Raw genomic sequence first — 27465 nt, forward strand, 5'->3', positions numbered from 1 at the left:
TTCTTGTTCCTTGGATTTAGTATTTTGTTTGTTGGTTTGTTTTTTAATTTTTGCCAGTCCTGGGGCTTGAATTCAGGGTCTGAACTCTGTCCCTGAGTTTTTTCACTCAAGGCTGGCGCTCTACCACTTGAGCCACAGCTCCACTTCTGGTTTTCTGGTGGTTCATTGGATACAAAAGTCCCATGGCCTTTCCTGCCTGGGCTGGCTTTGAACCGTGATCCCTAGATCTCAGCCGCCTGAGAAGCTGGGATGACAGGCGTGAGCCACCGGTGCCCAGCTAGCATCCTGCTTTTGATAGTGAGGGTGACTAATCAAAATACGTGGATGAAAGATGATAACAATGATTAAGGCAACACTTCAGCATTGCTTTCATTTGTAGCTCTGCTCTCAGATGAATGACATTGTTTGCCACCGGTTTAATTGAAAAAAAAATAGCACAATACACATTTCAGATGTTTTTTTTTCTCCCTCAACCAAAGCTTTCAAGAAAAAATAAAAGAACTAAATCTGAAGAGAGTAGAAAACAAACAAAAGTTCCTAAATGCAAAGGAGCTCAAAACTGAGTTCTACTAATACAGTACAGTACAGTTGCAAATGGAAAATAGTACATTTCTATTAATACATGCAAAGCCGGGAGTAAGGACTTTTTTTTCCCCCACTCTGATGCAAATAAATGTCACTCGTTCCTGCTGCTTCAAGTTCAGAAAGAAATTGGAAGAGACATGGAACCGAGGCCCAAGGACGCTGTAAGGAGGGGGAAGAAGGACTCACGTGACATTATTCTAGCACATTCCTACAGCGCAAGCACACGCCTCTTATAGGAAAAGCTGGCCCTGTGCCCAGAGATTCTTGCAAAGTGGGCGACGATTGTGGGACACGAGCCCCTTCGATACATGGCTGGCACGCCACGGGTAACAGATTAAAAACCACAATAAGTAGCAAGTGCTTCCTTGAAGACGTGCTTATTGACTGATTTAGCAATACCACTCGTGCAATCTATCCTAAAGTTCTACTCAGAGCAACGGGTGAGGCCAGAAATGTGCAAGAAAACCCAAAATGATAGATGAAGGGCTGAGAATGGATATTAAAATTAAATATGATGTGATGACCTGGAAATTCATACATCATCCTTGAAGATAGCCACAGAATTCGTTTTTAAATTGTTACTATAAAGGTGGTCGACAGAGGGGCGACAGTTCCCTAAGTCAGGTCATGAGTGCATTTCTTTTTGCACCGTGTCCCCCCCTTCCCTCGCTCTCTCCCCCAGTTTTCCCCTCCCGTCCCCACCCACAAGTTGTCGAGTTCATTTTCCACATCGTGAGGATCACAGATGCCTTTGTTCACCCTCTGTCCTTCCATTTCTGTGCCTCCATTTACCCTCCCAAAGACAGAGAAACCACCACACAAGACAAAGAGTAAAGCAAACAGAACAACAACAAAGAAAAATTATCTTGTTCCCATTTCCTGGAGTCCATTTGGATAAATATTATTTTATATGATCAGAGGCACTAACCATATATATATATATATCAGTATATATAGATCTATCTATCTATATCTATCTATATCTACATATCTACATATATATATCAGTATATATATCAGTCCTGGTGGTGCTTGAACTCAGGGCCTGGGCGCTGTTGTTCAAGGCTAGTGCTCTACCCCTTGAACCACAGCACCACTTCTGGCTTTTTCTGAGTAGTATATTGGAGATAAGAATCGCACAGACTTTCCCCACCTTGATCGTCAGATCTCAGCCTCCTAAATTCTGCATGACATGAAATACTATGCAATACTGTGTGCGGTATTATATTTTCATAGCACATAGTAGGTGTAAAAAATAATGGTTTTTTCATGAGAATATTTTTATACGTGTATACCTAGAGGCACACATATGCACACACGTACACACATATCTACTTGTGTGTGCACATATGTTAATTTGTATACATGCACACATAGGCTCACCCATGCGCTTGCATTGGGGTCATATTTACCCATCAGTTGCCTTCTCTGATTCTTTTTCCCTCTCCTAGAAACGAATATGAATATATTCCTCCATTGCACTTTACAGAAAGAAGAGAGGGGGCCACATATGAATACCAAATAATTGAAGGAAAGTTTCTTCCATGACTTTAGTTTTCTTCCTAAAGCCTATTTCGAATAATCTCCCAATTCTTCTAATAATTAACTTGTCATTGTCTAGTGGAGTGTGTTTTTTTAATGTATGGCTCTTCCAACTAATTGGAGAAAACGCGTCAACAACTGTAAATTCATTGCGATTACTAGAAAGAACTTGTGAATCACAGGCCGTGTGTGTGTGTGTGTGTGTGTGTGTGTGTGTGTGTGTGTGTGTGCTTGAACTCAGGGCCCGGGTGCTGTTCCTCAGATTTTTGGCTCAAAGTTGGTGCTCTGCCACTTGAGCCCCAGCTCCACTTCCGGCCTTTTGGTGGTTCATTGGAGATAACTCATCAACTTTCCTGCCCAGGCTGGTCTTGAATCACCATCCTCAGATCTCAGCCTCCCATAGAAGCTAGGACAGCAGGCCTCAGCCACCGGTGCATTGCCATGGGCCCCCCTTTTATTTAAAAATTTTAAATAAATGAACATCATTGTGTAAAGGAATGCACATCCTGCTTTTAGTTGGTCTGGAATATTCTGACATAATACTCTGGAGAATTTTCTTTTCTTTTCTTTCTCTTCATTTTCGGCTCAACTTGGTTTTCCTGGTCTCCTGAAGTCAGGATCAATAGACAAATACATCCTAGGGCTTGTGGCATTTCTTCCCGGTGCTAGTGTCTGAGGTCATGCACACCTTCCTTGGGGACAGGCTTTTGGCATTTCACACGCCTCCCTCCTTCCACGAGGTCCCCTCTACCCCGTCCGTGCCCAGACACCGTGTGATATTTGCACACGGAAATGTCAGCTGCAACACGGGGCCTGCAGCTTGCTGTGAACACCTCTCAAGCAGGGTATCCTGTTTCCCACCGATGAGATCGGCGTAGTCTATGCACATAGACTCCCAGTCAATCATCAACAAGTGTCGGCGCTGGCCACGCTGCTAAACGCGAGACTTTGAATGATTGCGGGATTTGAATGTTTATATGTATTCATATGCATTAGTGTATATCATTTATGTATGTATGTATGTATATGATTAGATAGGCACCTATACTACACAGAATTGTACTGTGGGAGGGAAGAAACAGTGTACCACGAGTAGACCTAGCTAGTGATAGTTGCTAAGTCCTGGTTCACATTTGTAAGAAATAACCTTGGAATCGTGTGGTGTTGCTGGCTCACGCCTGTCATCCCAGCTACTCACGAGGCTGAGACCTAAGGACCATGGTTCGAAGTCAGCCCAGGCAGGGAAGTCTACACGACTCTTATCTTCAATTAATCACCCAAAAACCTAAAGTGGTACAAAGCTAGCTTGGGGCCCAAGAGCTCAGGGACAGCACCTGGTCCCTGAGTTCAAACCCCAGGATGCACGCACACACACACACACACACACACACACACACACACACTTCACACACACACTTATCAATTCAATGAAAACAACCATCTGCTCACTCTATGTTAACAAAAAAATACTATACATCAGTGAAAAAGGGCTGCATTTTCAAAAACCCAAGAAAAACATTTAGTGAGAGGGCTGGGAATATGGCCTAGTGGCAAGAGCGCTTGCCTCCTACACATGAAGCTCTCGGTTCGATTCCCCAGCACCACATATATGGAAAACGGCCAGAAGGGGCGCTGTGGCTCAGGTGGCGGAGTGCTAGCCTTGAGCAAAAAGAAGCCAGGGACAGTGCTCAGGCCCTGAGTCCAAGGCCCAGGACTGGCCAAAACAAAAACATTTAGTGAGGAGGGTCATTATTATTATTATTTTTTTGCATTTCAACACATTTCCTCCATGTTCAGCTTATAGGAGATGACTGGACGTTTGTCTGCTTTTGCATGAGATCTTTTGATCTGAGCGGAAATCTCAGCTTTCCAACCCGAAGTGAATGTGTATGATGAATGCCTTTGGTAAATCATTATTATGGAGATAATCTGGGCCTTATTAATTAATATTTGGTGTGCTTTGGTCTGTGGCCGAGAATTCTGACACGCAGCATTTTTTAATATTCGTTGCCTACTTGTGACCTGCTCCTATAAAAACTAACTTTGGGGTTATCTGACTGAAAACATTTGTGTTTGGGAACTGTCATGTCTTCTCTTTTCTCAAACCTTCACAATTCTGCATCTTCTTAGAGGTCACTAAGGAAATCACAAAGGTTTCATAACTGAGAAGGCAAAGAAGCCAGAGATCTGGTTTCAAGCAGAACAGAAATGTTAGTCTTCAAAACCCATAGCAAGCACTCCTGTCATGTGTCAGAGGTTATTCATCGTTAGAAGCCCTACTGTCAGGTTAGAATTACACAACCATCAGAAGTGCAGGACTGTTTTTCCAATAGGTTTCTAGTCAGATGACACACTCGGCATTGCTTTGGAATAAAAAACCAGGTCAATATGAATATCTTTGCTGTGTTTCTTGGACCAAAAATGATCAGATGGGACAGAAAAAAACCACAACATTCCCCCCTCCCCCCAAGCAAATTATTGAAATAATGTCCTTCTGGATGATTGTGAATTGAATAATTCACCATCCTTCAAGGATTTTTATGTGGTTAAGAATAGAAGAAACTGGCTGCTGGTGGCTCATGCCTGTCATCCTAGCTACTCAGGAGGCTGAGATCTGAGGAGCAGAGTTCAAAGCCAGCCTGGGCAGGCAAGTCCATGAGACTCTTATCTCCAATAAACCTCCAGAAAACTGGAAGTGGAGCTGTGGCTCAAGTGGCAGAGCACCAGCCTTGAGCAGAAGAGCTCAGGGACAGCGCTCAGGACCTGAGTTCAAGCCCCATGACTGACAAAAAAATTACAAGAGCCCTAGGAAACCTGGCAACTGAATTCTAACTACTGATCACACACACACACACACACACACACACACACACACACACACACACACACACACACACCCCATCTGATATGCAGACAGTTTAAGCCATTTTCTCTAGGACATTTGCTGGTAGATGCTGACTAATGCAAGAGTCAAAATATCTAGAATATTCTGGTTTTTAGTAACTTTACTATTATAATTCTAGAAAGGCCCTTTTATCTTTGCCTAGATCTTACCAATTATACTCATATAAAATGGTAATTGATTGATTGTATTCTGAATGGATCAATAAAAGCATAAGTTGTGTAGTGACTTGGTTAATTGGTCTGGGAAATTATTTCTTTAGCTAGAATAAAAAAAATGAGGAATACGATAGCTCAGGCCCAAGATGAGATAGAAATTGACCAGAAAGCTAGGTGCCAGTGGCTCACTCCTGTCATCCCAGTTACTCAGGAGGTTCAGATCTGAGGATTGCTGTTCAAAAACAGCCTAGGCAGGAAAAGTCTCCAATGAACCACCAGAAAACTGGAAGCGGTGCTGTGGTTTAAGTGATAGAGTACGAGTCCAGAGCAAAAAAGGAACAGTGGCCAGTGCCCAGGCCCTGAGCTGAAGTCCTAGAACTGGCACACACACACACACACACACACACACACACACACACACACATACACACACAGAAAGGAAAAAGAACTGAACAGAGATATTTTCTAATGGACAGTCTATGGGCTTGAATATAGAAACTGAGCATGAATCACGTAGTCACAGAATGAGTGAATTAAAATTAGAACTCAGAATTAAATAGAATCAGTTAGAATGCAATTAGGATGAAAGGAAACCTTTCTGGGATTGATTTGCATTGCCTGTTAGGATTAATGCATTGTACAATTCAACATTGCAAAACATTTAGTGCTAACATTCTCCTCCCCCTACCCCCAGATTGTAGTCCTGGAATGTTAATCATTTGGATTTAATTTTTCTACAATACATGCATAGATAGATAGATAGATAGAGAGAGAGATGGAGGATGACAGACATAGAAGATAGATCAAGGGATGATAGATGGATGGATGGATGGATGGGTAGGTAGGTAGGTAAGATAGATAATATTTAGTTTTGTTCCACAAATATATACAATTATTATTTGTTAATTAAAAAGCAAATAAAACAAATATTTCAGTCACTAATTTCATTGTCCACTCTACGTCCAAATGAATCTCTATTTTGAATTAATCCTATTTAATACTTCCCTTTGGATGTTGAATTATTTTTTAATGAAGGCTAAAATATCACCCTAGTATTTCTTGCCACCAATTGTCTGTTTTCTATCTTGCCTTTTAAACACTTTGCATTGCCCTTAGAACAATTCTGTTCTTTCTCTAAGGTCCTGTCTTTCTGTATTTCCTCTACATTCCTATGCATTTTTTAAAAACCTCCTCTATTTCTTCAATTATTGCTTTCACATGAATACATCTTTTAATTCTTTTAAGGGTTGAGTTTCCTAGTAAGCTTGAAGATCTAACTATCCACCCACCTACCCATCTATCTGTCTATCTATCTATCTATCTATCTATCTATCTATCTATCTATCTATCTATCTACCTACCTATAACTATATTCTGGTGTCTCTTTCTGTCATCTCTACTGTGTCCAATCCATAGAAAACTCTTCAACCTCCACTCTCTAAGTTTCCTCTGACTTCTAAAATCCGTATCTCAGTGAGGGATTGTAATTTTCTAACATTTGTCCAAATCAGGAAGCTCAAAGTGTTCTTTTACCTCTCTCCCCTCTTACTCCCCTCTAGAATGTTCCATCAATTCTGCATTCTGCACACTTACTTCTTCCTATCCATTATAGGCCAGTAATACTCTTCAAATGTTTTTTTTTCCCACCAATACCTGACATCTAATACACTTGTCTCATTTTCTCCTCTTGGAAAAATCCTTCTTGCACTCTGATGCCAGAATTATCTGTGGACACTTCATAAATCTATTCACACGGTGCCTGCTCTTTGCCACTTTCTGAGCTGCGGGCACCAATCCTCACTTCCTCTGTGACTCACAGAGCCCCAGCTCCACGCCCCCCCCACCCCCCAATCGAAATTGGAGCATTCTTTTCCAACAGAAGCAGGCACAGTTCCATTCTATACAGTTACTCACTATTCTCGGAACCTTCAGGAAATTTCCATGAATAGAATTCAATTTCTTTGTGAAGATTTCCTTATTTTTGAAAGAATTGCTTCCCCCCCCCCACTGAAGGCTTATGTAACGCTTACAACTTAGTTTAATTATAGTATGACAGAGAACATTCCAAGGTGACCTTTGAATGGAATGTATCCATATACATTGCTTTTCTTTGGGGCGGGGGAGAGTCACTATAACTTATTTCTTAGGACTTATTTCTTCCTTTTCCCACTCTGCATAACCATTTTCCTTGTACATATATTTCAGATCAATAGCCCTCATCGAACATTGAATTAGCCATTCTAATATGGAGGTTCCTGGGTAAATGTCTTCCTCTTCCATATTCTATTCTTGCTTCTCACATGCTACTCGAGACTGGCTTCAGTATAAATTAATCACTACTGTAAACAATGATTTGGTATGGATTTTTTTTGTGTGACTTATTTTTTTTCTCAAGGAAACTGAGCTTTCCAAGCTTAAGTCACTGCTTGGGAAATATCATTTTTCTTCTTGCCAAACACTACATTTATATCAAATGGGGGTGCAAGTCCTGGCAATTCATCCTACTTCTTATTTAAATTCCTGGTGCAATTCTCTGATGCCTACCCAGTAATTGCTATTTTTAAATGAATCCTCCCTTTGCACTGGCATTGAATTCCATGCATTAGTTTCCATTTGCTATTAGTAATTGGTAAGCTGAGCCTCAGGGTTGTTGGAAAATAGCAGCCATCGGCCTTGAACCATAGACCGAAGGCCTGGGTCTCTGATTTTTGTTGGTGTTTCCTTTCCTTTTGGAAGCATCAGTACCCCAACAGCCCTCTGCTGACACTTAATACTGGATGCATGAGTACTCCATGTCCCAGCCTAGCTAAATTAAATTTTATCATGGCTCTTGGTTAAAATAAATAAATAGAAGTACAGTAATGAATCTTTAGACAGGATTAAATACACAGCAATATTCAAAGGTCTCTATAGCTCAAAATGGAACACACAGGCTATCAAGAGGGTGAACCAATTAAAACACAGGCCACACACACACACACACACACACATAGAGTGTGTATGTGTATATAGGGGTATATGTGTGTATATATGGCTGTATGTATGTATATATAAAATATGTATTTATATGTCTATGTATATACATAGATCCCCATATATACATATATGAATGCACACATATATGTATAAAAGGTATATATTCCCACATGTATGTGTGTGTATATATATATATATATAATATCATGTGTGTGCAGATATATCATTGAAGAATTCACCAAGACAATTCACTTAACAAGCACACGCTGTGTGTTCTCTGAAAAGTCAGCTTTTGAATTTGCAGGAGTGGAAAGGTTCGTTTCTGGAAATATCTCATCCTTGAGTTTTTTAATCCTTCAGTTGAACTGAGAGTGGAAGTCCCACAAAGACTACAGTGCAAACACACCCACCACTACAGTGACCTTGTTTAGTACCTGACCAGGGATTTTTATAAAGTTCCAATAAATCAAGCTTCAACCAAGTTCCTCAAATCAAACAAAATGAACACTCCTCTAACTCTGAAAATAGCTGCTGTAAGCTCAGATCATGAAAATCACATCATCCAGAAAAATACGGAAACAAAAATACAAACAACAGAATATGAAATGATCTTCAAGTATTGCTATACACAATTTAACAACTATTAAAATGAAATTTAATTAAAGAAGAAATTTCAAGAACCAGGCAGTGGCTTGCACCTGTCATCCTAGCTAGCTACTCAGAAGGCTGAGATCTGAGGATAAGGGTTCAAAGCCAGCCTGGGCAGGAAAGTCCATAAACTCTTCTCTCCAATGAACCACCAGACAACCAGAAGTGGCGCTGTGGCTCAAGTGGTAGAGCACCAGCCATGAGTGAAAGAGCTCAGGGAATCATCCAGGCCCTGAGTTCAAGCCCTAGGACTGGGCATTCACACACAAAACCAAATCAAAATCCAACCAACAAACACATACACAAAATAGAACCCAAACACCTTTTTCTTTGTACTTCCTACCCCAGAAAATTGAGACGTCACACCAATTTGCCAAAAAGAAAAACAACAATAACTAAATAAGTTGATCTGCGAGTACTTTGCCTTACCAGGAATTCACCTCCCCTTTTCCCTCCAGACTGTGAGAAAGGATTGAGAATATAGTTGGAGTCAGTATTCTTGCCTGGTTCAGAGCCCCACAGACTCCATGCGAGAACTGAGCCCATGCTACTAAGCCCGACTTCAATATCTGTTCTTGGCTTCCAATACAAGAGGAAAGGCAAGAAAGGGCCTGGTCTGCAACCCATTTGCTCCCACCTGCTTCTCACCGTAGGGAAGGCAAACCCTTGGGTTTGTTCAGTAGCAGAAGAGGGAGAACAACAAAGACACACATTCCTTCCTCTTATGCTCATTGTCATCATTTTCCTAACATGCTGTAACCAGCACATTTTCAGCCACCTTTGCATGCTTCAAGAGGAAAAAAATAAGAGTCTCAGTGTGCGCGTGCGCCAGTCCTGGGGCTTAACTCAGGGTCTGCACACTGTCGCTGAGCTTGTTTTGTTCAAGGTTGGTGCTCTACCATGTGAGCTACAACTCCACTTCTGGCTCTGTTTGGTGGTTCATTGTACATGAGAGTCTCATGGACGTTTTTTCTCGAGCTGGGTTTGAACCATGATCCTCAGATCTCAGCCTCCTGAGTAGCTAGCATGACAGGCCTGAGCCACCAATGCCCAGCTAAGAATCTCAATTTTTAAGGACTTTTTGTTTTAGGGAGAGAAGGGTAGTAATTATTATCTGCCCCCTTCCCTTTTGGGTAATATTTCCTTAAGAGCAACTCAATGCTTCATTGAATTAACAAGGGCCATCAATGAGACCTCACAGTTACTGTGAAGACAAAATCATAGCTTAGATTTGCTTGAAATTTATATTGCCTACATTTATCTAAAATTAATATCCATAGCTATTAATATTGAGAACAAACAGAAGAGCTGCTGAATTAATTATGATATCTATATCTATCTACCTACCTACATACCTATCATCTATCTGCCTTTATCTACCTATGTATTTATCTATCATCTATCCATCCATTTATCTATCCATCTACCGAAAAATGAATCAGCCAAGCAATCAATCCATCTATCCATTTACCTGTCCATCTACCTATTCATCTATGTATGTATCTATCATCTATCTAAAAATTTATCTGTCTGTCCATCTGCCTATCATGTAACTCTCTATCTCTCTGTCTACCTTTCTTCTTCTTCTTCTTCTTCTTCTTCTTCTTCTTCTTCTTCTTCTTCTTCTTCTTCTTCTTCTTCTTCTTCTTCATCATCATCTATCCATTTATCTATTCATCTACCTGTCCATCTACTTATTCATGTATGTATGTATGTATGTATGTATGTATCATTTACCTGTCCATCCATCCATTTACCTGTCCATCTACCTATTCATCTGTCTATCTATCTATCTATCTATCTATCTATCTATCTATCTATCTATCTATCTATCTACCTACCTACCTATCGTCTATCTTATTATGAGACTCTTACCTGGAAGTCAGAAGGCCAAGTGCCTCTAATGGATGGAGGAATGTCCATCTCCTCGCGATGACACGCATTTCCGTGACAGTTCTCTCGTCCCATCCAGGGGCGCTGCCCAGGACCAAAGGAAGGGAACAGTTTTCATGACTGCAGTGGAAGCGATAAAACCACAAATATCTTCTCTTTTCCTCAGAGAGCCTGAAAAATAAACACACACACACACACACACACACACACACACACACACACACACAACACATTAGGAACTCACAATACCAACCCCTCTAGTTCTTTGAATTCTGGAAGACTTTATTTTTAAAAAATCTTCTTGGGAGATGAAATCTAGCAGATCCATCTGATTATTTCCCCCTAAGAACCTTCTTCCTCTGAGTAAATGAAAGAATAAACACAGCTCTCATTCAGATAAATCAGTTTTACTTTTCCTCCCTCTTTGCTTTGCCACTTACTATTTGGTTTTAACTTTTCATTTTAGTTGGCAAATTCTGCCTCCTCTTGGGGTAGAATGGGGTGGGGAATCCTATCTCTCTGCCTCTTTTAACATGCTGTGTTTACAAGAGAAGCGATCCACCATGAATTCTTCCTTCTGCCTTGGCAAAAAAAAATGAGCTTAGATTCAAATGGGCTCCTGAGTAACTGGACATATTTTTACAACAGGAGACTTCTTCATTTCAGAGCGAGTTTCGACCGAGTTCACCAACACTCTTGGGTGTCAACTCTCCCCAACACAAAGACCTCAATTCATTCTCTGCATTCTGGCTTGCCATTTTTTTTTTCAGGGTTCACCGGAAGTGCACAGTGGAGATGAAAATGACTCCAGTTTCTTAAATGCTCCAGTGTCTCCCTCCCATCCCCCCAACCAGGTTCAACCGGAAGTTGATTGTTAAAAGGCCCCTGGACTCTTGCCCTGCAAACACCATCCTTGGCCCACTATACAGGCTTCCATGTATATTTGCAACTCAGATGTTAGCTTAGCCATACACAAAATGCTTTTTAATGACACGACTGAATGATACTTCATTCATACAAACAGGGTCAATGATAGAAGATTGGAGATGATCAGAGAGGTTTTTATAGCAATATGCTTAGGTTCTTCTGGATCTTGTTGCTACATTTCCCACTGGAAAATCCTCAAAAAAAGAAATAGTAATGAAATCCATATATATGTATATATGCGTGTATATATGTACATATATATGTGCTCTCCATCTATGATGTTCTGATTAAATTCTTCTTTCCTCCAATATTAAACAACACCTGTTTCCTTTTTTTAAAAAAAACTTCTTTTACCAAATCATGATTAACATAAAAGGAATTCCAGAGGAACCATTCAATGAATTTAGACAAATGAAGATATGAGTAATAATCACACTCCTATCAAGATTCAAGACTTCATCCTCAATAGATGAATTGATCAGGAAAATGTGGTACATATACACAATGGAATGTTATGCCTCTATCAGAAAGAATGACATTGCCCCATTCGTAAGGAAATGGAAGGACTTGGAAAAAAATTATACCAAGTGAAGTGAGCCAGACGCAAAGAAACATGGACTCTATGGTCTCCCTCATAGGGAATAATTAGCACAGGTTTAGGCAAGTCACAGCAGAGGATCACAAGAACCCAATAGCTATACCCTTATGAACACATACGATGATGCTTAGTGAAATGAACTCCATGTTATGGAAACGATTGTTATATCACTGTTGTAACTACTTTCAATGTGCTATGTGTAACCGTAGCGTCTATTATTGATGATCTTCTTATATCCCCTTCCTGTGGTTGCACCTGCACGATCACTGTATCTTATCTGAGTACATTGGAAACCGTGTATACTGGTATTAGAACTGGGAAACTGAAAGGGAATACTAAAATAGAGAGACACAGGGTAAAAAACACAAATGACTACAAAAGCAATACTTGCAAAACTGTTTGGTGTAAATGAACTGAGCAGCTCTTGGGGGAGAAGGGAAAGGAGGAGGGGGTAGGGAGGAATGAGGGAGGAGGTAACAAACAGTACAAGAAATGTATCCAATGCCTAATGTATGAAACTGTAACCTCTCTGTACATCAGTTTGAAAATAAAAATTAAAAAAAAAAGATTCAAGACTTCATGACTGTAGGCAAACACTGGGCAAAAGTTCTGTGTGCTATCCTAAATGCTATAACGTCAGCAGATTCATTCTCTCTGTGGCTTCCCTCTTCTCCCCCCTTCCTTCTCCCATAAAAGTTCTTTAAAGTTCTTTGTGCCCTTTCGGATAGAGATGGAAGATGAGCAGTCATTTTGTGTTGTCTTCACAAGTAGCTGTTTGTTTTTCGTGCCAGCTTCCTGGGGCTTGAACTCAGGGCCTTGTGCTTTTACGTAGCTCAAAGATATTGCCCTACCACTTGAGCCAGGCTTCACTTCTGGCTTTTTTTTTTTTGGCAAGTTAACAGGCTCTTTTTCTCTGCCTTTGAACCAAGATCCTTAGATCTCAGCCTCCTGAGTAGCAAAGAGTGACTGGTGCGAGCCACTGGATTTCCATGTGTGTTTTGAGTCTATTTTGGTTAAGTCAGCGGGAATAGCATGCTTTCCACAACGAAGTCGATGCTTTCATTTCATGCTTTCATAGAAACGGCTTTCGATGACCCATCCTCATGCAATTTTCAGAGTTAGAGCCACTCTTTTATGGTACATTAAGAATATATATTTATCTATACTTTTTATATACTTATGTATACGTTTATATAAACCACTATAAATATATTTTGATAATTTATACAAATAAATATAAATATATTTATGTATAAGTATTTATTTAAGCTGGGAGTAATGACTAATACCTGTAATCCTAGCTACTACTAGAGGCTGATATCTGGAGGATCAAGGCTTTCCTGGTCAACAATGTCAGTAAGACCATATCTCAACCAATTAGAAACAGCTGGGCATGGCAATGCACATCTGTCATTCCAGCTGTGGCCGGAAGAATAAATAGGATTGTAGCCCAGGCCTGCCTTGGTAAGAACTGAAGTTCTACCTCCAAACAACCAAAGGAAACTAAGGCAGGAGGCCTGGCTCAAGGCATGCGCCTTACTTTGACAAAAGAGAATATTACTATTTTTAATATTTATTTATTTATTTATTTATTTATTTATTTATTTTGGCCAGTCCTGGGCCTTGGACTCAGGGCCTGAGCACTGTCCCTGGCTTCTTCCTGCTCAAGGCTAGCACTCTGCCACTTGAGCCACAGCGCCGCTTCTGGCCGTTTTCTGTATATGTGGTGCTGGGGAATCGAACCTAGGGCCTCGTGTATCCGAGGCAGGCACTCTTGCCACTAGGCTATATCCCCAGCCCCAATATTTATTTTTTTTTTAACAGATGTCCTGGGCACAATTTCATATGTCTGAATTTCCTGACTATGATGACATTTCATTAATTTGGAGGAAGAAATAAGTAGGTCATCAAGGAAATGATAAAAGTGTTCCAGGACTTAAGTCTGCAAAAGAAATGATATTTGGAAACTTGAGTGAATCCGATTTGCAAACAAGTTGTGCCTGCCACGTCGGAGTCTGCTCTCCATCTGTTCTCACAGTCCAGAATGACACTGTACTCTACTGAACGTGAATAATTACACTGAAGTGGGAGAAACAGAAGAAAACAGGGCTTATTTTATGTACACCATTAACATAAATAGAAACCCAAGCACAACACATGAAGCGCTCACTGGAGGTTAATTTAAAAACGTGAACTTTCAATATTGAACGGCCATGACTTGGAGTCCTATTTATTGTGTTCTGCTTTTTGGTTGGGAGATATTGAAAATTCCACAGCACCATGACTTGCTTATTTTCAATTAAAAAAAAATCATTTGCTCACAAGAGCGTGGTACACCTGTTGAATATAAAATTTTCTATTTTCAGTGAGGCTAGAGGGAAGTAGACCTCTTCATAATGACAATGGCTTAATATGCCAATGGTTGTTCATATTTGGGGGATAAGCAAATGGAGGGAGGGAAGGAGGAAGGGAGGGAGGGAGGGAGGGAGGGAGGGAGAATGCAGTCCTCACATTCAATATTCACAGGTTAAAATGGAGCCAGGTGACTTGAGGGGAGGGGTGGGGAGGGGGAGAGATGGGGAGAACAAGGGGAGGGTTAACATGGATCAAGATGTATCCTGTCCATAAACTGACTCGGTCCTCTCAGCAAGATAACATTTTCTTCTGCAGAAAAGTGCAGCCATCTGCCAAAAATCTAGCCAGCAAGCACACAGAGAGCAGGTTGCTCCCCTATTTATACCTAACAGCAGGCCCCTCCCCTCTTCTCCAATTGGCTGAGCTCAGGTTCATAATCTGCTCGTGATTGGCTAGTTTGAATAGGGTAAGATATAATCACATAAAGTTATCCCTAAGGCAGCAGGCTCCTCCCCTCTGATCTGATTGGCTGAACTCAGGTTCATAATCTTGCTCCTGATTGGCTAGTGTGAATAGGGTAAGATGTAGTTACACAAGGTGATTTTGAAAGAAGATTAACAGTATACAAGTCATCTCAAAACACACCCGCACCCTCTGATATTTCTTGAACAGTCTGGAGTGTGTGGTAATTCTATCTTGGAAAGAAACCAGTTTAAGATAAGAACCTGACATTTTACAAATCCTTTCTTATCCCAAAGCAATTAAACTAGGTCTCTTTGAGAGATGCCATTTAAATGAAAACTTCAGAGTGACACGATTTAATTCCTTGGAGATCCTAAGACAGAGACTGAGATACCAGATAACAAATCCTGAGGTGAAAGTGAAAATAGCACGACTGCTTAAACAAATCATGATCACACTTAAGGTTCAAATTTAGGGTGCCCCAAACTGATTTCTCTGTTAGAAAACGAACCTCACATCCGCCTAGTTGATCTTCTCGAAACCAGGGACTCTTGGTTGACTGAACGTTGGTTCTTGGGTTTCTCATTTGACTTGTTTCCCCATCGGGACATCGCATTATGTCAATCAATCAGCTAAGTGCATCACCTCAGCCTAACAGCTCCTAACTGTCCATCTAAAACTCATGCCTAAAATGCAGTATTCACCCACTTGCAGCATGCCTTGTGTCTGCTCTTTCTCTTCAACTTGTTCTTGAACTTGTGGCCAAAGGGATATTCTTCATGTCACATAATTCCTTTGCTCAAAGCTTTTAAATGATGAATTCTTGGACTACAGGGCCTTAGTTCATAACATGATCACAGTATAATGTACACATATATCAGTAATATATAACATATAAGAGTATTATAAACAGCCTAGAAGTATATTAAGTGTAAGTATAATATATAATATATGTCATATGTGTTTTATATTTAATTATATATAAGTACAAGTTATATAGCAGCATATATTATATGTAAGTATATATTTGATAAGTATGTATATAAGTCTGTGTATTACATAAGTATATTTAGGCATGTAATATCAATAATTTTATAATATATAACATACATTTTGAAATTACATATGATTTGGTATTATATATTATAGTAACAAATTATATTAATATATAACGTGTAATGTTTTAATGTACTGTTACAGAATAACATATTAATATAGAATATATGATAGATACCATAACAATATATAAAACTAACATTATATTATAGTGTTATATATTTACTATATGCACACATGACTATATACTCATCTCTGTGTGTTAGCCTGTCGTGAATTAGCACAATCAGCTGTGAATTATTTATTACCAAGTAACAATCCCTCATATCAATACATACCTTATAGACTTTACTTAGGATTTGGGGATCATTTAGGGAATTTCTGATATAATCAGATTCTCAATCTTTATCCTTCCCCTGAGTCTAAAGTTCAAGCCACTGAATACCTTGGGGTGTGTGTGAGGGGAAGAGTCCTTGAAATCAAACACGAGGAATTCCTTATTACCTAACCATGAACTGACCCACCAGCAGATGCGGCTGTAGGAAATGAAAGCTAGTGTAGGAAGGGAGGATAACCCCCAGAACACAGGAGGACTTTTAAGTATGATGGTGTGTGTGTGTGTGTGTGTGTGTGTGTGTGTGTGTGTGTGTGTGTGTGAAGGACCTGGATTACGCACAGTGAGGGCGATAGCTTCCGTGAAAGTCTGGCAATGTGTTTTAAACACTCCTGAGGTGGTTCTTCAAGATTCACACTGCTCTCCTCCAAATCAGGTTTGGTATACCGCCACCCGCCATCTGGAAAATCCACCTGAAAATTAAAAAAGAAATATTGACTCAATATGAAAAGTGACTCCAAAGGCGTTGTTCATTCAATTGGCTCTATTCTATTTCCTCTTCTTATCTTTCAGTTGTTGTACAAAAGGGTTTCAACATGGCAGGTTAGGAGTGCAAGGTATCTTGATCCCTATCACCCCCTCCATCATTCTCCCTCACCTCCCCCCACCCCTCCCCTCCCCTCCCCCCACTTCTCCTCGCTCCATTTTCACAGCTGGACATGGAGTAGTAGGAATGTACTCACCTTTTCCCTCCCTGATTTAGATTTATAGAAACTCAGTTTAGGGTAATAGAAACTGAAGTATAATTCTTGGTTTTCTGCTTGTGTTATTTGTCATTGAAACATCCTTTTCTTTCTTTTTAAAATAAGAATTGTTAAAGCCAGGTGTTGGTGGCTTACACATATCAACCCAGCTACTCAGGAAGGCTGAGATCTGAGGATTCTGGTTCAAAGCCAGCCAGGGCAGGAAAGTCTGTGAGACTCTTATCACCAATGAATCACCAGAAAACTGGAAGTGGAGCTGTGGTGTCAAGTGGTAGAGCACCAGCTTTGAGCATCAAAAGCACAGGGACAGAGCCCCGGCCCTGAGTTCAAGCCCCACAAACAACGGAAGTGGAGGGGGAGGGGGAGGGGGAGGGGGAGGGGGAGGGGGACGGGGAGGGGGAGGGGGAGGAGGAGGAGGAGGAGGGGGAGGAGGAGGAAATTGTTAGACCTTGGACTTGATATTTAAGCACATATAAAATTTGCCCCATTTTTATACAGGCAGTATCTATTATTCATATTTATATTTAATGTCTGAGAGAAACAAGGATAACAATATATGAATTTTCCAAAAGCCCTGCTATATTTTGGTTTACAGGATGAGATGGCATCCATTGTTAAAACGCCCCTTCTTTTAGGAGAGGAAGAAATTTGAGGAGAGCAACCATGTTCTGTAAGTTTGGAGAATGAAGACACATTGCAGCCTTCGTTGGAAATGACCTGTCCTGCAAGGACATTAGGTAACTAAATAGGATGGTTGTGCCCTGCTTTGATGCTAAGATTTATGGACAGGGAAAGGACGCAGGCCTCTTATTTCCCAAACTTCATGTGCCTTCAATGAAGCCATGTTCCAGTGAGACTCCAGTCCTAGTAACTGAAATGACGCTTCTGCACATTGTCTGTGAGCTAGATCGTTTAGTGCTTTATTCATTTGCTTAAGGTTGTCAGACATTAGTTTCCTTCTTCCCTTCCTGATGAGTAAAGTAAAAATAAAAAAGCACAGTAAACCCTGCCTCTTGACAAATATGATTCAGCTTCATGAACATTTATTTCAGAGAATATTGGTGGGGCAAATAGCATCTGCTAAGTGAATGAAGTTTATGTGAGGTGGAAGGAAACAGCAGGGTGGATAAAGACATGAAAGAAGGCGAGACAAGACATGAATATACCTGTGCACAAAGCGATGAAAGTCTTTGATATCTTTTCCTTGGACAGAATTTTAGGTCTAACAACCCTTCCATTTCTAGGACTCAGTTGTGAGTTGCAGAAATTAGACCTAGAATCACATGTGTGAAGCACTGGGTGGGGGAGGGGGAGGCGGGAGCCCTTTGAGATGACATCATTGAATTCCCCTTTGCTCCGAAAGGAGAGTTTCTCTATTTTCTTTCCATTTTTCAAACTAACTCATTGTACTTGAAACACTATTTTTTTTTCTTTTTTGCCTTTTAATTCTTTAATGGGTGGAGAAGAGAAAACCTGCCCTTAAATGGCTCAGTTGAGTCTCCTAGCTTGGCACCTACCTGTAGGGTCAGTGGAGATGGTTGACTTGTGTCCCAGACTCCAGGAGCAATGGTCTCTATGGGAGGCTCCTTCTGCAATGTCATACTGAATAGTCTGGGCCCGCCCATGGGGTTCCTGCCAAAGTCAGCAAGCACAGTGAGTCACTTTGTGATAGGAGCTATTCATATCTGTCTATCTGTCTATGTATGTATGTGTATCCATCCATCCATCCATCCCTGTATCCATCCATCCACGTGTCCATCCATCCATCCATCTATCATCCATCCATCTATCATCCATCCATCTATCCATCCATCCATCTATCCATCCACCCATCCGTCCATCCATCCATCCATCCATCCATTCATCCATCCATGTGTCCACCCACCCATCCATCCATCCATCCATCCATCCATCTTCTGTCTGTCTGTCTATCTGCCTACCTACCTATTCACTGTGTGTGAATGCTTAGAGTCCTATATAGTACACTATGTTCCAGTGTATTTTAGATCCACCTTCCATACACGAGAGAAAGCATGTGCTATTTGTCTCTCTGAGCTTAGTCTACTTCACTTAACATGATTTGTTTTGGGTCCATCCATTTCTCTGCAAGTGACATAATATTGTTCTTTCTATTGGCTGAGTAAATTTCCATGGTATACAGGAATTTTAAATTTTAATTTATTTTTATTTTTTGCCAGTCCTGCGGCTTGAACTCAGGGCCTGAGCACTGTCCCTGGCTTCTTTTTGCTCAAGGCTAGCACTCTGCCACTTGAGCCACAGCGCCACTTCTGGTCTTTTGTATATATGTGGTGCTGAGGAATCGAACCCAGGGCTTCATGTATACGAGGTGAGCACTCTACCACTAGGCCATATTCCCAGCCCCTGGGATTTTATCATTTTGTTTCTGAATTCCTGGAACATTTGAAGACATGAGTTCTAAATTTATAGAAAGAAAAGATTTAAATTAGCATAGCATCTGAGCTGCAGAACCAAAATAATTGTGAGACTTTTCAGAGGAAATGTTCCTTTTGTGCATAACTAGGAAGATTTTTTTTTCTCATATCCTGAGGATTTACAAATTGGTTTTAAATTGGTTGAGGAAAAGAGAATGCATATAGGAAACAATCTATATGGAGAAGAACTCATAAAGTCTTTTGGGAGTTTCAGTAACAAAGTCACAGATCTTTATAAGATTTTTATTTATATTATTAGTGCTGGTCTTGGGATTTGAACTCATATTCCTTGAGTATGTTTGCTCAAGACTGATACTCTACTACTTCAGCCACATTTCCACTTCTGGCTTTTTAGTGTTTAATCAGCGATAAGAGTCTCATGGACTTTCATACTGGCTTTGAACCCTGATCCTGAGATCTCAGCCTCTTGAGTAGCTAGGATGACAAGTAAAAGCCATCAATGCTCAGCTTTTATAGGATTTTTTTGTTTGTTTGTTTGTTTTTTGGCCAGTCCTGGGGCTTGGACTCAGGGCCTGAGCACTGTCCCTGGCTTCCTTTTTGCAAAGCGCCACTTCTGGCCGTATTCTGTATATGTGGTGCTGGGGAATCGAACCCAGGGCCTCATGTATATGAGGCAAGCTCTCTCGCCACTAGGCCATATCCCCAGCCTATAGGAATTTTTTTTTTTTTTTTTTTTGGCCAGTCGTGGGCCTTGGACTCAGGGCCTGAGCACTGTCCCTGGCTTCTTCCCGCTCAAGGCTAGCACTCTGCCACTTGAGCCACAGCGCCGCTTCTGACCGTTTTCTGTATATGTGGTACTGGGGAATCGAACCTAGGGCCTCGTGTATCCGAGGCAGGCACTCTTGCCACTAGGCTATATCCCCAGCCCCTATAGGAATTTTTTAAAAAGAAAAGTACATGAACCACCACACAGTTAACACCTGTCATTGGTGACCAAATATAGCATCTGATTTTACTGTACCAGCTGGAAAGCACAGAACTAAAAGTCAACAAGGCAAGATTTCAGCCTTGGAATAACTTTAAGATAACTTTGCATCTGTTTCATACCCACTTGGAGTTCCATCTTGCCACATGACAGAGACGATGCAAAAATGAGAGAAAGAGAAAACAATTCCATTCAATAAAAGTTCCCTGGAGGGCTGGGGATATAGCCTAGTGGCAAGAGTGCCTGCCTCGTATACATGAGGCCCTAGGTTCGATTCCCCAGCACCACATATACAGAAAACGGCCAGAAGCGGCGCTGTGGCTCAAGTGGCGGAGTGCTAGCCTTGAGCAAAAAGGAAGCCAGGGACAGTGCTCAGGCCCTGAGTCCAAGGCCCAGGACTGGCCAAAAAACAAAAACAAAAACAAAAACAAAACAAACAAACAAACAAAAAAAGTTCCCTGGAATCTTTCAGATTTCCAAAATTTTTCCTTCATTATGAATTCTCGGTTTCAAGATATTGCCAGAGAGTATCTGCCCAAGGAAATATGATTTCAAACTTTACTGGGCATTTGTCTGCGAAAGTATAAGCAATGCTCTAGAAGAATGAATTTGGTTCTTTTGTCTCATCTATCTTCCTTCCTTCCTTCCTTCCTTCCTTCCTTCCTTCCTTCCTTCCTTCCTTCCTTCCTTCCTTCCTTCCTTCCTTCCTTCCTCCTCCCTCCCTCCTTCCATCCCTCTCTCTCTCTTTCTTTCTTTCTTTCTTATTTTTGTTGGTCATGGGGCTTGAACTCAGGGCCTGGGGCACTGTCCCTGAGCTCTTTTGCTCAAGGCTAGCCTCTACCACTTGAACCACAGAGCCACTTCCATGTTCTGGTGGTGCATTGGAATTAAGAGTATCATGGACTTTCCTTCCCAGGCTGGCTTTGAACTGTGATCCTCAGATCTCAGCCTCCTGAGTAGTTGGGATGACAGGCGTGAACCATTAGCACCCAGCTCAAGTGTTGTTTTTATCCTAGCTATGTTTTTTTTGTTCGAGAGGCATTCATCTGGAAATATATTTATAAATGTTTATTACAGTGGGCTTTGAGTGATTTCATGTTTCCTGATGTCTCCTTGGCCCTAGTTTTGACACTTTTCCTTCCCCTTGCCATTCAAATCCATCACCTCAACATTTCAGAAGAGACAATTAATTGAGAACTATCCCACAACCACCACCTGTAATCAACTTACCAAAGGTAAGTGGTAATACAGAAAAAATATAACAGGGCTGGGAATATGGCCTAGTGGTAGAGTGCTTGCCTCACATATACGAAGCCCTGGGTTTGATTCCTCAGTACCACACATATAGAAAAAGCCAGAAGAGGTGCTGTGGCTCAAGTAGTAGAGTGCTAGCCTTGAGCAAAAAGAAGCCAGGGACAGTGCTCAGGCCCTGAGTTCAAGCCCCATGACTGGCAAAAAAAATACATGTATATGTACATGTATGGCATACATATGTATATGTATAAAAGAGGCATGGAAGCCATCATAACCATCTAAAATGAGCTGTAACAGTTCACTTGGGGAACTTGAAAATTCTTGATTTATTATTATACACTGAACATGTATTGATCAGTATGTGCTAAGCAATGTGTTAGATGGTGAGAGAGAACAAATAAAACGGATAGGACAGGATTTCAGAGAAGCACTAAAAGTCTTCTCCAAAATGCTAGAAATAGTCTACAGAAATGCTCACCAGGTCTAAAGGAAATTTCTGCATCAGGAGAAAGGTGGCTTGTGTCTTAGTGAAAAAGAAATGGAAGTCTTAGCAAACAAACCAGGGCTTTCTTTTCTTTTTTTTTCTTTGAAATGTCTTGCTGACAGCCGTAAATATTCCTTTTAGGGCTAAATGGTTTCTTACTAGCTTTTGAAATCTTATTTCATTCTAAACCACCTATAAGGATCGATTTTTTTCTTTCTAACTCAATTTAGCAAACAAACCTTTATCGATTGCCAGCTTACATGGGGCATTAGGTGGAATGATAGATATTAGATAGATATTACAGAGATAGATGTATTGCCTATGCTCAAAGAACACACATGTGGCAATGGACTAAAGCATGGTGAAAAGACAACCTAACGCACACATACACATGCATGCACACACATACACACACACACACATGCCAGATCAGATTTAATCCAACAGGTTTTGGGTGTTTCGTTTATTTTTGTGAGTGTGAAAAATTTGACTTGTTCTTTGATGATAATTTACCTACAGTGACTCGATAGAAGAACTCCAAATTGATGAAAAAATTTATGTATGTGTGTGTGTGTGTGTGTGTGTGTGTGTGTGTGTGTGTGTGTGTGCTTGCGGCCAGTCCTGGGGCTTGAACTCAGGGCCTGAGCACTGTCCCTGAGGTTCTTTTGCTCAAGGCTAGCACTCTGCCACTTGAGCCACAGCACACTTCCGGTTTTCTGGTGGTTCATTGGAGATAAGAGTCTCATGGACTTTCCTGCTTGAGCTGGCTTTGAACCACGATCTTCAGATCTCAGCCTCTTGAGTAGCTAGGATGACAGGCACACCAATTTTTCTTTTTATTAAATAGTGCAGACATCATCTTTCGAATAATAATAGCGTAGCTATGTAGTGCCTAACTTTTGAAAGTCCTGTGTTTTTACCATTTGTTCCTACAGCAAATCTTACTGTGTGAAAAATACACAAGGTGAGTCTTCTGACATATTTTCTACTTTGCTATAAACAACAATTTACTTCATCAAACATTCTACGTATTATCAATACTCAAGACTCATAATGAGATCAGCCATCAATTTTGCAGTGGCTAAGAGAGTTCTGTTGCCTACATTTGCCCGAGTTTTCTAAATAAAATCACCAGGTATTTTTCTCCTTGCAATAAAAGGTTGGTGAATCAGTTACATGGCATAATTTTACTTTTATCAGAATTTTAAGACATATAGACATACTATATATTTTACATATAATATATGAATATATAAAAACATATAGATATACTCTATATATTTTATATTTTAAATATAATATATAAATTATATTTTCTTCATATGTTTTATTATATAATATATGAACATACATATTTTGTGTAATATATAAAATATATAATACATGCAAAATATACTAGAGTATGTTTTAATATTTATGATATATAAAATATAAATATATATTTGTACATATATTTAAACAATATATTTATACACAAACATATAATATACACAAAATATAATGAAATAAAATATATTTACCTGAATATATAATAAACATAATATACATGATAAAATAGAATAAACTAGTACAACACGGATCCAAATCATTTTGACTTAGCAATTCAGGCAAAAATGTACGGATAAAGCAGGAAAATATAATTGAGACTCATCCGTCCAGTTCCCTTCTTTTTTTTTTTTTTTTTTTTTGCCAGTCCTGGGGCTTGGACTCAGGGCCTGAGCACTGTCCCTGGCTTCTTTTTGTTCAAGGCTAGCACTCTGCCACTTGAGCCACAGCACCACTTCCTGTATACGTGGTGCTGGGGAATTGAACCCAGGGCCTCATGTATAAGAGGCAAGCACTCTTGCCACTAGGCCATATCCCCAGCCCTGAAGTTCCCTTCTTGTGGAAGCTCATAAGTTGAGCTTCTAAAGCCATTCCTACCATTTTGCTTTTCAGATTTGCCTCTGATAAAAATGATGTATTTTGAGCTACCTTATTTAGAGGTAAAAGGTATTCTTGATTTCATCATTATGCCATATGCTGAAAGGAAAACAAATCTGGATCTAAGCAGGACCAATGGAAAAGGGAGTTTTATGCCTCATTCATTTTCCACTCACCCTTCTGGAAACAATGGAAAGCTGCTCCAAGCCAGAACATGTCTATTAGCATGCTCCCAGCTAGTCCCAAACAATTTCACAGTAAGCATAGATTCCCTGGGAAGCGACTTGATTTCAAGAGGAAAAGTGATCCTGAAAAAACCAGAACAACAACCACCAAAAATTATCAAAGAATGAAATATCATGCAAATGGAATGACAGTGCTAGTTCAGTAACCATTATCTTGTAATACTTTGGGCCAAAGTTATTTAACTATCTGAGTGAAGGTATCCCCTTGAAATAGCTTAGGTCATTTGTTCATTTTATCGTTGGGAATGTATAATGATGCGTTTATTCATATTATCCTGGGGGGGACATTCATGTCGGCGATTGGACCATTGAATGTGATACAACTATGAACATTCTTTTTCATATTTTCTTAGCTTCGGTTGTGGATGTTGTGTGTGGCTGGGTTTTTGGCTCAAATGTTGGCTGGGTTGAATTTTTACTTAGAGGTGCTGGGAATGGTTTTTGCTTGAAAGCTTATGAATAAGGCCAGGCCCCGTGGCTCACAATAGTAATCCTAGCTGTGTGAAGCGATCCTAGGGGCTCGAACTCTGGGCCTGGGTGCTGTCTTTGAGTTATTTTGTTCAAGGCACGCCACAGTACCACTTCTGGCTTTTTGGTGATTCAATGGGAGATCAGAGTCACACGGACTTTCCTCAGATCTCAGCCTCTTGGGTTGTCAAATAGACTTTTCATCTACTGAATTAACAGTCAATTATCTACAAGTAGTAGGATACTTATCATATCATTAAACCAAGTCAACAGGTAGCATTTATTTAGTTTTTAAACCCAGCCGTTGCTTAAAACAAAGAAAAAAAAAAAGGCCAACATTTTTTTTAAAAAGAGAGATGATTTAACCCAATGGATTTGACACTCACATTTCATTCCAGTTGACCAAGAAAAAGAACCATTTCTTGGCTGGAATAGTCCTGTAGTTTTGCACTTGGCACAACTTCTTTCCAGCATACGTAAGCCAACAGGAAAAAGAGAACGCATCATAGCTGAAGAGGAAGAGAGAGGAGAGAGAGAAAGAGAGCAAGATGGCAGAGCCAGAAGCTCCACATTCCAACTGAGACATCCTGGACCCAGTGCAGCAAGGCCTTCTGGGAAATTCCCGCACCCATGGAGACATTCCGTTACACCAGGGAAGGCCAAGCCAGCCATACGTTCGCTGGTGGGGAGAAAACCCCAACTGCCGGCATTTTTTGTAGGGGAGGAGAAGGGAGCACTAGATTTTGAGTCTGAAATTAAGTGGTGGGGGAGGGGGACAATAAAAGACAAAGTTCTCTCTGGCCTGTACTTAAATATTGGCAGGAAGATGCATCAAGCTGGGGACTGCAGAGAGCAAAGACAATAATAATTAATAATTAGTTAATAATTAATGAACAACTCCCCCTCTCCTCTACTTCCTCCTCCTTTTCTTCCCCATTTCTCCTCCTCCTCTTCCCCTCTTCTCTTCCTCCTCCTCTTCTTTTTCTCTCCCTTCTCATCTTCCCCTTTCTTCTTCCTCCTCCTCCTCCATTTCCTGTTTCCTCTCCTCTTCTTCCTTCTCCCTCTCATCCTCCATTTTATCTTCCTTCTCTTTCTCCTCCTCCTCCTCCTTCTCCTTCTCTTCTTTTTCTTTCTCTTCCTCATCCTCCCTTTCCTCTTTCTTTCCCTTCTTCTCTTCCTCTTCCCCTTCCCTTTTCTCTTTCTGGTTCTCTTCTTCCTTTTCCTGCCCATTCTTCTTCTTCTCTTACATCTTCCTCCTCCTTTGCTTTCCTCATTTTCACCTTCATTTCTTCCTCTTCTCTGTACCATTACTGGGGCTTGAACCCAGGGCCTCCACGCTGCCTCTGAGGGTTTTCACTCAAGGCTGGTGCTCTACCCACTTGAGCCAGAGCACCACTCCTGGTTTTCTGGAGATCAGAGTCTACAGATTTTCCTGCCCAAGGTGCCTTCAAGTCATGATTCTCATAGCTCAGCTTCCTGGGTAGCTAGGATGATAGGCGTGAGCCACCGGCACCCAGCTTGGTTAATTCTTTTTATTGGCATGTATGAATTGCATCAACAAATGGGTTCCCCTGTGACATTTCCATACATGCACTCTTGCACTTTGATAGGATTCTATTACCCTGTTATCCTCTCAGCCTCTACAGATCACAGCAAACAGGTCCTACGTGTCTAAGTGCAGATTATCTGCTGAATGTGGTGATGGCCAGCTCATCCATATTCTTGCAAATGACTTCATGTCATCCCACTTCAGGGCCAAATTACTAGTGTCACCTCAGCTTCAATTAATTTAATCAGCACTTCCTTGCAATCGGGAAGGAAGCTAAATTCCATGTGCAACGTTATTCCAATTACGTTACTCGACACAATACTCTATAATAGGAGTCCACTCAGAATCCAGCGCAGTTCCATGAAAGTCAAGTCATTCTTGGCTATTTCTCACTTTATTAAGGTACCAATCTTACAAAATACCTAGCACTTCCAACTTGATGAAGACCAGAGTCACTTTCTTCTATTTTAAAATTCTTTCCATTTCTCCATGTATTTCTGCCTTTGCTCTCAACCCCCTGTATCTCTGACTCTGCCTTTCTCTATGTCTGTCTCTCTGTTTCTTGCTGTCTCTATCTCTCTTTGTCTCTATCTTTCTGTCTCTTTCTGTTCTGTTTCTCTGTCTCTCTCCATCTCTGGTTTTCTGTCTCTTTCTGTCTGTCTCTGTGTCTCTCTGTCTCCGTCTGTCTCTTCTAACTCTGTCTCTCTGCTTTTCTGTTTTGTCTCTCTGTGTCTGTCTCTGTTTCTCTGTCTCTGTCTCTTTGTTCCTTCATCTGTGTGTGTGTGTGTGTGTGTGTGTGTGTGTGTGTCTTTCCCATCTTCTATCCACATTAGTCAAACCTGATGGTAAAACAAACAAAAATAAAAAACCCAAAACCAATTTAGAGTAGACACTAGATAGCGCGAGTAATTTCTGCTTCCATAATGGCACATGGACAATAGCA

The 27465-nt window shown here is 40.6% G+C and overlaps 1 protein-coding gene across 1 annotated transcript in view; it reads right to left on the bottom strand.

Annotated features, from left to right (window-relative positions):
* Positions 1-27465, bottom strand: part of Pik3c2g (phosphatidylinositol-4-phosphate 3-kinase catalytic subunit type 2 gamma) — a 118705-nt gene that overhangs the window by 64014 nt on the left and 27226 nt on the right. Inside the window, 5 exon segments of the mRNA XM_048335046.1 lie at positions 10687-10875; positions 16779-16909; positions 18718-18832; positions 24437-24568; positions 25360-25482. Coding sequence (XP_048191003.1) covers positions 10687-10875; positions 16779-16909; positions 18718-18832; positions 24437-24568; positions 25360-25482 — 690 coding nt within the window.

Source organism: Perognathus longimembris, chromosome 27, assembly GCF_023159225.1.
Source record: "Perognathus longimembris pacificus isolate PPM17 chromosome 27, ASM2315922v1, whole genome shotgun sequence".
Classification (NCBI taxonomy): domain Eukaryota; kingdom Metazoa; phylum Chordata; class Mammalia; order Rodentia; family Heteromyidae; genus Perognathus; species Perognathus longimembris.